This window comes from Grampus griseus (assembly GCF_964374135.1).
Source record: "Grampus griseus genome assembly, chromosome: 1".
Lineage (NCBI taxonomy): Eukaryota > Metazoa > Chordata > Mammalia > Artiodactyla > Delphinidae > Grampus > Grampus griseus.
Window position 1 is genome coordinate 77,999,408 of NC_139017.1, and position 13,867 is coordinate 78,013,274.

Genomic DNA, 13,867 nt, shown 5'->3' on the forward strand with positions numbered 1-13,867 from the left:
TTTAGGATAAAATTTTAAATTGAGTTAGTTGTAATTTGACTTTATTTTGTTGAAGTATAATTGATTTACATTATATTCATTTCAGGTGTACACTATAGTGATACAGTATATTTAAAGATTATACTCCATTTAAAGTTACTGCAAAATAATGGCTATATTCCTTGTGCTGTACCTTATATATATGTAGCTTATCTATTTTATACGTAGTAGTATGTATCTCTTAATCCCCTACCCCTATCTTGCCCTACTCCCCTTCCCTCTCCCCACTAGTAACCATTAGTTTGTTCTCTATATCTGTGAGTCTGTTTCGATTTTGTTATATTCATTTGTTTGTCTTGTTTTTTAGATTCCACATATAAGTGATAACATACAGTATTTGTCTTTCTCTTTCTGACTCATTTCACTAAGCATAATATCTTCTAAATCCATCCATGTTGTTGCAAATGGTAGAATTTAATTCTTTTTTATGGCTGAATAATATTCCTCTGTGTGTGTGTGTGTGTGTGTGTGTGTGTGTGTGTGTGTGTGTGTATCACATATCACATCTTCTTTATCCATTCATCTATTGATGGATATCTAGGTTGTTTCCATATCTTGGCTATTATAAATAAGGCTGCTTTGAACATTGAGGTGCATGTATCTTTTTGAATTAGTGTATTTATTTTCTTCAGATATATGCCCAGGAGTGGGATTGCTGGGTCATATGGTAGTTCCATTTGTAGTTTTTTAAGGAACCTACATACTGTTCTCCATAGTGGTTGTATCAATTTACATTCCCACCAAGAGTGTAGGAGGGTTCCATTTTCTCCACACCCCCTCTAGCATTTATTGTTTGTCGAGTTTTTGATGATGGCCCTTCTGACGGGTGTGAGGTGATATCTCATTGTAGTTTTGACTTGCATTTCTCTAATAATTAGTGATGCTGTGCATCTTTTCACGTGCTTTTTTAGCCATCTGTATGTCTTCTTTGGAGAAATGTCTATTTAGATCTTCAGCCCATTTTTTGATTGGATTGTTTTTGGTTTTCTTTTAATTGAGCTGCATGAGCTATTTGTATATTTTGGAGGTTAATCCCTTGTCAGTTGCTTCATTTGCAAATATTCTCTCCCATTCTGAGGGTTGTTTTTTTATCTTGTTTATGGTTTCTTTTGCTGTACAAAAGCTTTGAAGTTTCATTAGGTCCCATTTGTTTATTTTTGTTTTTATTTCCATTACTCTAGGACGTTGATTGAAAAAGATCTTGCTGTGATTTATGTCAAAGAGCATTTTGCCCATGTTTTCCTCTAAGAGTTTTATAGTATCCAGCCTTACACTTAGGTCTTTAACCCATTTAGAGTTTATTTTTGTGTATGGTATTAGAGAGTGTTCTGATTTCACTCATTTACATGTAGCTGTCCAGTTTTCCCAGTACCACTTATTGCAGAGACTGTCTTTTTCTCCGTTGTATATTCTTGCCTCCTTTGTCATAGATTAGGTGACCATAGGTGCGTGGGTTTGCCTCTGGGCTTTCTATCCTGTTCCATTGATCTATATTTCTGTTTTTGTGCCAGTACCATACTGTCTTGATTACTGTAGCTTTGTAGTATAGTCTGAAGTCAGGGAGTCTGATTCCTCCAGCTCTGTTTTTCTTTTTCAAGATTTCTTTGGCTTTTTAGGGTCTCTTGTGTTTCCATACAAATTGTAAACTTTTTTGTTCTAATTCTGTGAAAAATGCCATTGGTAATTTGATAGTACTTCATTGAATTTGTAGATTGTTTTGGGTAGTATAGTCATTTTCACAATATTGATTCTTCCAATCCAAGAACATGGTATCACCTCTCCATCTGTTTGTGTCATCTTTGATTTCTTTCCTCCGTGTCTTATAGTTTTCTGAGTACAGGTCTTTTGCCTCCTTAGGTAGGTTTATTCCTAGGTGTTTTATTCTTTTCGATGTGATGGTAAATGAGACTGTTTCCTCGATTTCTCTTTCTGATCTTTCGTTGTTAGTGTATAGAAATGCAAGAGATTTCTGTGTATTAATTTTGTGTCCTGCAACTTTACCAAATCCATTGATGAGCTCTAGTAGTTTTTCAGTAGCGGTTTTAGGGTTTTCTCTGTATAGTATCATGTCATCTGCAAACAGTGACAGTTTTACTTCTTCTTTTCCAATTTGGATTCCTTTAATTTCTTTTTCTTCTGTGATTGCCATGGCTAGGACTTCCAAAACCATGTTGAATAATAGTGGTGAGAGTTGACATCCTTTTCTTGTTCCTGATCTTAGAGGAAGTGCTTTCAGTTTTTCACCATTGAAATGATGTTTTCTGTGGGTTTGTCATATATAGCTTTTATTATGTTGAGGTGGGTTCGCTGTATGCCCACTTTCTGGAGAGTTTTTATCATACATGGGTGTTGAATTTTGTCAAAAGTTTTTTATGTATCTATTGAGATGATCATATGGTTTTTATTCTTCAATTTGTTGATGTGGTGTATCACATTGATTGATTTGTGGATCCTGAAAAATCCTTGCATCCCTGGAATATATCCCACTTGATCATGGTGTATGAGCCTTTTAATGTGTTTTTGAATTTGGTTTGCTAGTATTTTGTTGAGGATTTTTACATCTATGTTCATCAGTGATATTGGCCTGTAATTTTCTTTTTTTGTGATATCTTTGCCTGTGTTTGGTATCAGGGGGATGGTGGCCTCGTAGAATGTGCTTGGGAGTGTTCCACCCTCTGCAATTTTTTGGAAGAGTTTCAGAAGGACAGGTGTTAACTCTTCTCTAAATGTTTGATAGAATTTGCCTGTGAAGCCATCTGGTCCTGGACTTCCGTTTGTTGGAAGAATTTTAATCCCAGTTTCGATTTCAGTACTTGTGATTGGTCTGTTCATATTCTCTATTTCTTCCTGGTTCAGTCTTGGGAGATTGTACCTTTCTAAGAATTTGTCCACTTCTTCCAGGTTGTCCGTTTTATTGGCATACAGCTGCTTGTAGTAGTCTCTTATGATCCTTTGTATTTCTGTGGTGTTCATTGTAACTTCTTTTTCATTTCAATTTTATTGATTTGAGTCCTCTCCCTCTTTTTCTTGAGGAGTCTGGCTAAAGGTTTATCAATTTTGTTTATCTTCTCAAAGAACGAGCTTTCAGTTTCATTGATCTTTGCTATTGTTTTCTTTGTCTCTATTTCATTTATTTCTGCTCTGATCTATATGATTTCTTTCCTTCTACTAACTTTGGGTTTTGTTTGTTCTTCTTTCTCTAGTTGCTTTAGGTGTATTAGATTGTTTATTTGAGACTTTTCTTGTTTCCTGAGGTAGGATTGTATTGCTATAAAATTCCCTCTTAGAACTGCTTTTGCTGCATCCCATAGGTTTTAGATGATCGTGTTTTCGTGGTCTCTAGATATTTTTTGATTTTCTCTTTGATTTCTTCAGTGATCTCTTGGTTATTTAGTAACATATTGTTTAGCCTCCATGTGTTTGTGTTTTTTACAGGTTTTTTTCCTGTAATTGATTTCTAATCTCATAATGTTGTGGTCAAAAAAATGCTTGATATGATTTCAGTTTTCTTAAATTTACCGAGGCTTGATTTGTGACCCAAGATGTGATCTATCCTGGAGAATGTTCCATGTGCACTTGAGAAGAAAGTGTATTCTGCTGCTTTCGGATGGAATGTACTATAAGTGTCAATTAAGTCTATCTAAGTCTAATGTGTCATTTAAGGCTTATGTTTTCTTATTAATTTTCTGTCTGGATGATCTGTCCATTGGTGTAAGTGAGGTGTTAAAGTCCCCCACTATTACTGTGTTAACTGTCAATTTCCCCTTTTATGATTGTTAGCATTTGCCTTGTATATTGAGGTGCTCCTATGTTGGGTGCATATATATTTACAATTGTTGTATCTTTTTCTTGCACTGATCCCTTGATCATTATGTAGTGTCCTTCCTTGTCTCTTGTAACAGTCTTTATTTTAAAGTCTATTTTGTCTGATATGAGTATTGCTACTCCAGCTTTCTTTTGATTTCCATTTGCATGGAATATCTTTCTCCATCCCCTCACTTTCAGTCTGTATGTGTACCTAGGTCTGAAGTGGGTCTCTTGTAGGCAGCATATATATAGATCTTATTTTTGTATCCATTTGGCCAGTCTGTGTCTTTTGGTTGAAACATTTAATCCATTTATATTTAAGGTAAGTATTGATACGTGTGTGCCTATTGGCATTTTCTTAATTGTTTTGGATTTGTTTTTGTAGATCCTTTTTTCTTCCTTTCCTCTTTTGTTCTTTTCTCTTGTGTTTCCCGCCTAGAGAAGTTCCTTTAGCATTTGTTGTAAAGCTGGTTTGGTGGTGCTGAATTCTCTTAGCTTTTGCTTCTCTGTAAAGCTTTTACTTCTCTGTAAAGCTTTTGATTTCTCCATCAACTCTGAATGAGAGCTTTGCTGGGTAGAGTATTCTTGGTTGTAGGTTTTTTCCTTTCATCACTTAAAATATATCATGCCACTCCCTTCTGGCCTGCAGAGCTTCTGCTGAAAAATCAGCTGATTACCTTATGGGGGATTCCCTTGTATGTTATTTCTTGCTTTTCCCTTGTTGCTTTTAATATTTTTTCTTTGTATTTAATTTTTGTTAGTTTGATTATTGTGTGTCTGGGCATGTTCCTCCTTGGGTTTATCCTGTATGGGACTCTCTGTACTTCCTGGACTTGAGTGACTATTTCCTTTCCCATGTTAGGGAAGTTTTTGACTGTAATCTCTTCAAATATTTTCTCAGGCCCTTTCTCTTTTTTTTCTGGGACTCCTATAATTTGAATGTTGGTGCATTTGATGTTATCCCAGAGGTTTCTGAGACTGTCTGCATTTCTTTTCATTATTTTTTCTTTATTCTGTTCCACCACAGAGATTTCTACCATTCTGTCTTCCAGGTCACTTATCTGTTCTTCTGCCTCAGTTATTCTGCCATTGATTCCTTCTAGTGTATTTTTAATTTCAGTTACTGTATTGTTCATCTCTGTTTGTTTGTTTTTTAGTTCTTCTAGGTCTTTGTTAAACATTTCCTATATCTTCTCGAGCCGTGCCTCCATTCTTTTTCCGAGATCTTGTATCATCTTTACTATTATTACTCTGAATTCTTTTTCAGGTAGATTGCCTATCTCCTCTTCATTTAGTTGTTCTTATAGGTTTCTATCTCGCTCCTTCGTCTGCAATATATTTCTTTTACTTCTCATTTTGTCACTCTTACTGTGTTTATGTTCTCCTTTCCACAGGCTGCAGGATTGTAGTTCCTCTTGCTTCTTGTGTCTGCCCCCTGGTGGGTGAGGTTGGTCCAGAGGCTTGTACCATTATCCCCTTGATAGGGAGTTTGATTGGTGTTGTGGTGACCAGAGCCTGGTCCTGGATATTGAGCAGGGCCTCCTTTTTTGCTCTGTGGTTGTCACTGTCCTGTTAGGGGCAGGGCCTGATCCCTAGTTGTTGGAGTAGAGGCCCCTAGATCTGTTTCTTAACTGTGTTTCTGATCTGCAGTGCAAGGAAGGTAGGATTGGAGTGCTCCCACTGGGAGAGGAGTCACTGAGTTTTCCTCCTTTGGAGCTGTTCACCCGTGAATGTGCTCTATTGTGTCCCCTTTTGCCCATTGTGCAGGCTCACAAAGTACACTGTTGTTGGCACTGCTCTTGGTCCCACTGTAACTGTGGATATGCTGGCAGTTGGCCCTGGTGACTCTCGGGCATTGTTTTCACCAGGCCACTGGCGCAGATCCACTGAAGTCAGGTCCCGGGACAGCAGTAGTAATGAACCTGGACCCGCTGTGGGAGCTGTGGTGGCAGCTCAGATTCTGACCTGGCCCAGCCTCTGTGTATGTGCCCACAGAGCCTACAGCTGCTAAAGCCAGACCCGTCCCAGCTGCAAGAGCACTTGTCCTTTGGGATGTCTTGCAGGCGCTGAATTTAGGAAGCCATCAGAGGAGGTGTAACTCTGGGCTCGTGTAGCTGTGAGGAGAGGCTTAAGGTCTTCTTCCTTAGTCACATGGGCCCTGGGGCTCAGCTGTGGTTTCAGCCCCACCTCTGTGTGTGTTCCTCTCACCGGAGTCTGCTCCAGAGGTGGCCGGAGCACACGAGCTCGTCAGGCTGGAAGGAGCCCAGGTGGCGACGGGGGCCAGCGTGCTGTCCAGGCTGGGGTGGGGGGGATGGGGGCAGAGGAAGCGATGGAAGGGAGTGCACAAACGGCCTCCAGCCGGAGCCCTCCCTCGTGCCCGTGGAGGCAGGGCCGCCTCACGAGGAGAGAGGCTGCACAATGGCGACCCTGCCCTTTGCACGTGGCCTTCACTTCTGTGGCAGTCCGGGCTTCCTCCACAAGCATTCCTGGTTGCAGAGCTCCTCACTCCCGTCCCTTCAGGCTGTCTCCTCACAGCCAACAGCAGTCCCTCCCCAGGTCTCTCCAAACCCCACGTTCTGGCACCCAGCCCCCGTGTGCACCTGCAGGCACCCGTCTCAGGCTGGGTGGCACAGGGCTGTGGCACGGACCATCTGCATAGGTCTCACTGTGTCCTGCCTGCCACAGACCAGTTGCTGGGCTCTCCTCTGAGTCTCCAAGTCTCCCCTTCTGTCCCAGCTGATCTCCCTGCCAGTGAGGAAGCTTCCCCAGGTGTGGCAACCTCTCCTCACCTTCATCTCCCTGCCAGGGGTACAGGTCCCATCCTGCTTCCTCTCCTCTTCCTTTTCCCTTCTTCTTTCTTTCATGCTACTTGGTTATGTGGGGATCTTTCTTGTCCTTTTAGGTGTCCAAGGTCCTCTGCTAGTGTTCAGCAGGTACTCTGGGAGAATTGTTCCACTTGTAGATATATTCCCAGTGCATTTGTGGGGAGAGGGCAACTCCACGTCCTCCTACTCCTCTGCCGTCTTGGAAAAAGCCTGTCTCCCCTTTAATAAAAGCATTCTTTTAATTTTTTTCTGGAGTCTTATATTCAGTATACTGAGATAGGAAATGTTGATGGGCAACTATCAATGTCATGTTGTTGATATAAGGAGAGATGTTACTAGGCATTCAGAATTACTTCACTGTTTTCCACCTCTGGTGGCCTTCTCATCAACCCCATTGCCTTCTGGAACAGGCCGGCAGAGGTTTTGAGGAGTAGGTGGCTGTGTTACTTCTTCTCCGCTCATGTGAAGGTAGATCTGTGTGGCTAAGCTTCTGAGTAGCTGAATCTTAGCTATGAAGATGCAGAAACTGTCACCCCTGATTGATGCAGGATTCCAAATCCATGTAACCCCTCGTGATAATAATATGAAGATGACAGCAGCCCAACAGTTGTTGAGTACTTACTCTAGGTACTGGGCCCTATGCTAATAAGGACTTTGTAAGCATTTTATCATTTAATCCACAAAAAGCCTCTATGAGTTATATACCATCCTAATTCCCATCTTATTTATGTGGAAGCTCAGAGAAGATAACTTGCCTGAGATCACACTGTTAGTAATCACATCAGAGCCAAGACACAAAAGTCCATAGGTCTCTCAGATTCCAAAGCTCTTATCCATTACGTTAGACCTGAATTCAGAGATCATCCTTCAGTATAGAATTTGGTGGGGTGGGGGGGGGAGTTTCAGTTTCCTTGGAATTTTTCTCTATAATGAACTCTGTCATTTGATTTACAGGAAAGAACTGTCAGACTGTATTAGCTCCCTGTTCCCCAAACCCTTGTGAGAATGCTGGTGTTTGCAAAGAGGCACCAGATTTTGAGAGTTACACCTGCCTGTGTGCTCCTGGCTGGCAAGGTAACAACATGGGAATGGGGAAACCAAGAGCCTTAAACAAGGTGGTCAGGTTATCTGATGACACGGAGCACCTGGTCTTTTGAGGCTTGCCCTCTTTTGTTAAGAACGGAGGCCATGTATAGAAGCTGCTAACTGGAATGTTTTAGAAAGCCTTTCCGTTTTGCATGTCTCTGGGGCTAGAGGACTCCCACCAGAGTCTGAAACCATGATGCTCTACAGGGCATTGTAGCATCAACTGCTAGGGGCACAGAAGCCTTCAGGGACTTCCAAAAGCAGGAGACCAACCGGAATATCCTTGGGGTAGCCCCACCTACCCCAGCTGAAGCTCAGGCCCCACATAAATTTCTGTGGGAATCGACTTCCAAAGACTGGACCGTTCATTGCCCCTGTGTTTCCAGGTCAGCGGTGTACAGTTGACATTGACGAGTGTGTCTCCAAGCCCTGCATGAACCACGGTCTCTGCCATAACACCCAGGGCAGCTACATGTGCGAGTGTCCTCCAGGCTTCAGTGGTATGGACTGTGAGGAGGACATCGATGACTGCCTTGCCAGTGAGTATGCCAGCCTGCTCCTCAGCCCCCGAGGGAGAGGAGAGCGTAGGGAGCAGAGCAGAACTCAGCAGAGGCGCTCGCCTCTCAGTGCCGAGACGGGCCGTCCAATAGTTTACCACGTGTCTTTAGTCTTTGTACTTTAAAAATCTTCATTTTGAAGCCAGTGGCTTTAGGAGTTAAGGCAGGGTAGTCCCTTCTAAGTGTTGCCTTACTGATTTTTGTACATTGACAAAGTGGGAACAATGCTATGACAGCTTTTTTAGAAAAGCACATCTCTTGAAGTATCATTAACATACAGCACACTGCCAGTATTTAAATGTACCAGTCAATAAGTCTTGCCGTACGACAACTGAAACCAATACTCAAGATACTGAACATGTCCACCCCCCTGAAAGTATTCTCATCTTTTTTGTAACTTAACTCTCCTTTCCACTTTCCTGTCCCAGGCAACCAGGGATCTATCTCTGTCACTATGGATTTGTGTGAATTTTTTTACAGTTTTATATAAATAGAATCATATAATGAAAACTCTTTTCTGAAGAGAGGGAATATGAGTTCTAAAGGTTTTAATGAGTAATTCTGTTTTGTAATCTTGCTAAACTCACTTATCATTAATTCCAGATTAGTATAGCTTCTGGTTTAGTTTAGATTCCTAGGATTTTTTAATAGAGATAATACACTATGTTATTTCTGAATAAATACAACTGCTATACCTTTTATTTCTTTTCTGTATTCGTTTATTTCTAAATCTGTACGCATTTTATTTATTTTTCTTGCATTATTGCACTGACTTCAGTAAATGCAGAATAGAAGTGGTGAGAGAAGCCGGTCCTGCCTTGTTCTTGATTCTAAGGGAAAAGCATCAAATTGAGGAATTTACCTCAGTTTACCTCAATTTGGTGAGAATTTTGCAATTTACCTTCAGTTGGCTGAGAATTTTCTTCCTTTTAATAATGAATGAGGGTTACTTTTCTTTCAGATGATTTTTCAGTATCTCTTGAGGTGGTAATACTGTTTTTTAAGGTCTTTTAATGTAAGTGAATTATGTTAATTGATTTTCAAATGTTGAACTGACCTTAAATTTCTGGGATAAATTCTACTTGGTCATGATGTGTTATCTGTCTCATATATTGTTGGATATTATTTACTCAAATTTTGCTAAGGATTTTTGTATCTGTGTTCATGGGGCATGTTGTTCTCTAATTTTCTTATACTGTATTTGTATAGTTTTGATAAGAGGGTGATGCTGGCCTCATAGAACAAATCAGAAAGTGTTCCCTTTCTATTTTCTGGAAGACTTTGAGTAGAATTAGTATCATTTCTTCTAAACATCTAGGCCTGGAATTTTCTTTCTGGGAAGGTTTTTAATTATAAATTTAATTCCTTTAATAGGTGTTCAGGGTATCTATTTCTTTTTCATTGAGCTTTGGTGATTTGCATCTTTCAAGGAATGAGTTTTACTTTATCTAAGTTGTCAGAATTGTTGGCATTGAGTCTTTCATGATATTCCTTTATTGTACTTTTAATGTTTATTTTAAAATGGGGTTATTTCCCTTCTCTTATTTCAGATATTGGTTATTTATGTCTTCTCTCTTTTTTCATCTGGTTGCTCTTGGTAGAGCATTATTGGTTTTAGTAATCTATCTATCTGTTTATGTATTATGTGTACTTATGTATGTAGGTATGTATTTATTTATAATCTTTTAAATGAACCCAGTTTTAGTTTCATGATTTTTCTCAGTTGTTTTACTGTTTCCTATTTCATTGATTTCTGCTCTTTAGTCTTTTCATTGCCTACTTTAGTTTTAGTTTGCCCTTCTTTTTCTAGTTTCTTAAGATGGAAGTTTAGATTTTGTTTCATTCTACTACTTCTAAAATAAGCATTTAATGCTATCCATTTTCCCTCAAAACACTGCTTTAGCTGTATTTCACAAATTTTGACGTGTCATGTTCTTTTCGTTCAGCTCAAAATACTTCCAGGTTTCCATTTGGATTTGTTCTGTGACTCATAAGTTATTTAGAAGTGTGTTCTTTAGTTTCCAAATATCTTTTGTTGCTGATTCCTTCCAGGTAGGTTTTGTTACTGATTTCTAGTTTAATTCCATTGTGATCAGTGAACATTCTTCACATGATTTGATTACTTTAAATTTATTAACGCATGTCATATGGCCCAGTGTATGGTCTGTCTTGGTAAATGTTCTGTGTGCATTTGAAAAATGAAATGAGGGAAGAAAGGAAGAGAGGGAGGGAAAAGAAAGCAAAGATAGATTAGCGCAGGGGGCTGATTACTATCTATTCCATCCTACCCAACCCACTCCACCACCACATACACCTTTTGAAAATCTTTATTGATACTTCTGAGATTCTGTGTATTGGGGCATATATTTGATTTACAAATGGAAGTTTGTGGGACAAATACAAGTTTTATGACTATTAAGTTTGCAAAACGGTTAGTGGTATATGGAGAGTTCATTCCAGGTATTAAACAGATTCTTATTATTAAGAATCTCAGGGAAGTGTTACTGCATTCATTTTCATAAATGGAGGAGTCAGGGCAAAATAGATGCAAAGAAAAGTCAGAATTGTTTCTGTTCTCTGTGTGACTCAGTGCAGGGTACTCACCTTTATGAGTCTAAGGTTAACTTGATGCTGCTGTTCAGAGTTCTAATTCTTGTGTGCGATGGCTTAGATCCTTGCCAGAATGGAGGTTCCTGTGTAGACGGAGTGAATACTTTCTCCTGCCTATGCCTTCCGGGCTTCACTGGGGACAGGTGTCAGACAGACATGGATGAGTGTCTGAGTGAACCCTGTAAGAACGGAGGGACCTGCTCTGACTATGTCAACAGTTACACCTGCAAGTGCCAGGCGGGATTTGATGGAGTCCACTGTGAGGACAACATTGACGAGTGCACTGAGAGGTGAGCAGCCCGTGTCCTCAGGCACCAGTGTCTTAGGGGCAAAGGGAGAAAGAGGAGGAAACTACAGAGCACAGTACTGGGATCAAGGGACAGGCATAAGACATCCACTTGGATCCCACCCCATAATCACCTCTTATTTCCTGGTTCCTGAGTCCTTGTAGACATCTAGTTACAAGCTCAAAGGTTAGAGGTTGAAAAACTTAGTGAGAGGGCTTCCCTGGTGGCACAGTGGTTGAGAGTCTGCCTGCTGATGCAGGGGACATGGGTTTGTGCCCCGGTCCGGGAATATCCCACATGCCACGGAGCGGCTGGGCCCGTGAGCCATGGCCGCTGAGCCTGCGCGTCCGGAGGCTGTGCTCTGCAACAGGAGAGGCCACAGCAGTGAGAGGCCCACGTACCGCAAAAAAAAAAAAAAAAAAAAAAAAAAACAACTTAGTGAGATGGATCATCATTTGTTGCTTGCATAGGGAACAGAAAGAGCTATAATTCTATTCCATATCCTTTTGATCTCTTGTTCATTTTAGTTGACAATTAAGAAATGCCTATTTCTTTGCAGATTTGTCATCCCTTTTTTTTTTTTTTTTTTTTTTAATTTGTGGTACGCGGGCCTCTCACTGTTGTGGCCTCTCTCGTTGCGGAGCACAGGCTCCGGATGCGCAGGCTCAGCGGCCATGGCTCACGGGCCCAGCCGCTCCGCAGCATGTGGGATCTTCCCAGACCAGGGTACGAACCTGTGTCCCCTGCATTGGCAGGCGGACTCTCAACCACTGCGCCACCAGGGAAGCCCTGTCATCCCTCTTTAAGTAATTTCTGGGAGGTTTGTTTCTTTTTTTATTATCAACAAATTTGTTCTGTTTCTCTTCCATAAAGAAATCTAGAGTCAAGAGCTATTTATTTAACACTTCCCTTATAAATTAAATTGACTTAGGGATAAAATGAAATTTGAGACATGGAAAGCTACAGAAGCACGGGGTAAAACTTGGAAACCTTCACTTTCTTTGGGAACCTCAGCCTCTAATAAGCTCAGACTTTTAAATACTCCTCTAATCTTTTTGGCTGTGCAAAGGAAGCTGAGATTCAGACTGACTGGTGCCCATTCTAGTTTGGAAAAAGGTAAAGTTTACTGGATATAGGAGTTTTGGGTGCTCAGGAGTATTTGCCTCTGTAATATCTTAGATTCCAGGAACCTTAGTTTTTAAATAGCAGGTCAGAGGAACCAGATTGCATAGCTAATGTTGTTCTCCCTGTTTGCTTCTTAGCTCCTGTTTCAACGGTGGCACATGTATCGATGGGATTAACTCCTTCTCTTGCTTGTGCCCTGTGGGCTTCACTGGCCCCTTCTGCCTCCATGAGATCAATGAATGCAACTCTCATCCATGCCTGAATGAAGGAGTATGTGTTGATGGCCTGGGTACCTACCGCTGCATCTGCCCATTGGGCTACACTGGGAAAAACTGTCAGGTAATTAGACTCCATCCCATTCATTCAGCTCTCTCAGAATAGTTGAATATTACACCTATTCCTTTTCTAGGCAGAATAAGCCCCACCCAAAAGAGAAAGTTCTGGGTCTTAGGGATGTCCCTGAGATAAATCTGGAGAGCTTCTTAATAGCTGGTAGATTCCAAAATGGTGACACTGGCAAGATTACGTGGATTAACAAATATAAAATTGTTATAACAGGCTAACCAAGAACTGCAGAAAATGCATGTGGGAAATAAGCACATAGATATCATTTAGGAAATACAAAAAGGGAAATAAAGAACAATCAAAATACGATTTAAAAAATTCAGGTACAACATCTAAGGGGATAATGAGAACTATCATGTCTTGCAATATTGTAACAGTCTCAAAACCAAGCTATTCACATGTCTTTTAAATTCAACTATTTATAATAATATACGTTTTCATAGACTCTTATAAGGGAAGGATCCCTCAGAGCTGACTGGTCTAGCCTTTCATTTCGTGGAAGAAGAAACTGAGCCCCAGAGGGGCAAAGTAACTTTTCCAAGGTTGCGTACCAAACAGCATTGTGTTTAATTTTATGTAGCTTTACCTCTCAAACAATGGTACATGATAGAATAACAGCAGTCCAAAGAACTTAGGAATAAATGGCCACGTTTAACTAGACTTACAGAGTACACTCCAATAAGGCTTTGCTGTAAGCAAAGGTGCTATAAGCACCTCTGCCTGTTAAACAGCTTGTTGCTGATTCTGTGGATCAGGAGGGTATTTTTTTTTTTTTTACATCTTTATTGGAGTATAATTGCTTTACAATGGTGTGTTCGTTTCTTCTTTATAACAAAGTGAATCAGCTATACATATACATATATCCCCATATCTCCTCCCTCTTGCGTCTCCCTCCCACCCTCCCTATCCCACCCCTCTAGGTGGTCACAAAGCACAAGCTGATCTCCCCGTGCTATGCGGCTGCTTCCCACTAGCTATCTACCTTACGTTTGGTAGTGTATACATGTCCATGCCTCTCTCTCGCTTAGTCCCAGCTCACCCTTCAGGAGGGTGTTCTTCACAGGGCTCCTGCTTGTTCTCACAGTGCAGACTACAGGTGCTCGTGGAGCGCTCTGCCCTTCCCCCTTTCTTTCACAAAAGGTCTGTACTGTTGAGTATGGCCTTCCTCTCCCCGGGGGCCAGGCCA

General features: G+C 40.8%; 1 protein-coding gene across 1 annotated transcript in view; it reads left to right on the forward strand.

Moving 5' to 3' along the window:
- The window catches only part of NOTCH2 (notch receptor 2), a 178,504-nt gene that overhangs the window by 138,623 nt on the left and 26,014 nt on the right, over positions 1-13,867 (forward strand). The window contains exons 16-19 of the mRNA XM_082663714.1: positions 7,626-7,745; positions 8,144-8,296; positions 10,986-11,214; positions 12,474-12,675. Coding sequence (XP_082519840.1) covers positions 7,626-7,745; positions 8,144-8,296; positions 10,986-11,214; positions 12,474-12,675 — 704 coding nt within the window. The remainder of the gene's footprint in view (positions 1-7,625; positions 7,746-8,143; positions 8,297-10,985; positions 11,215-12,473; positions 12,676-13,867) is intronic.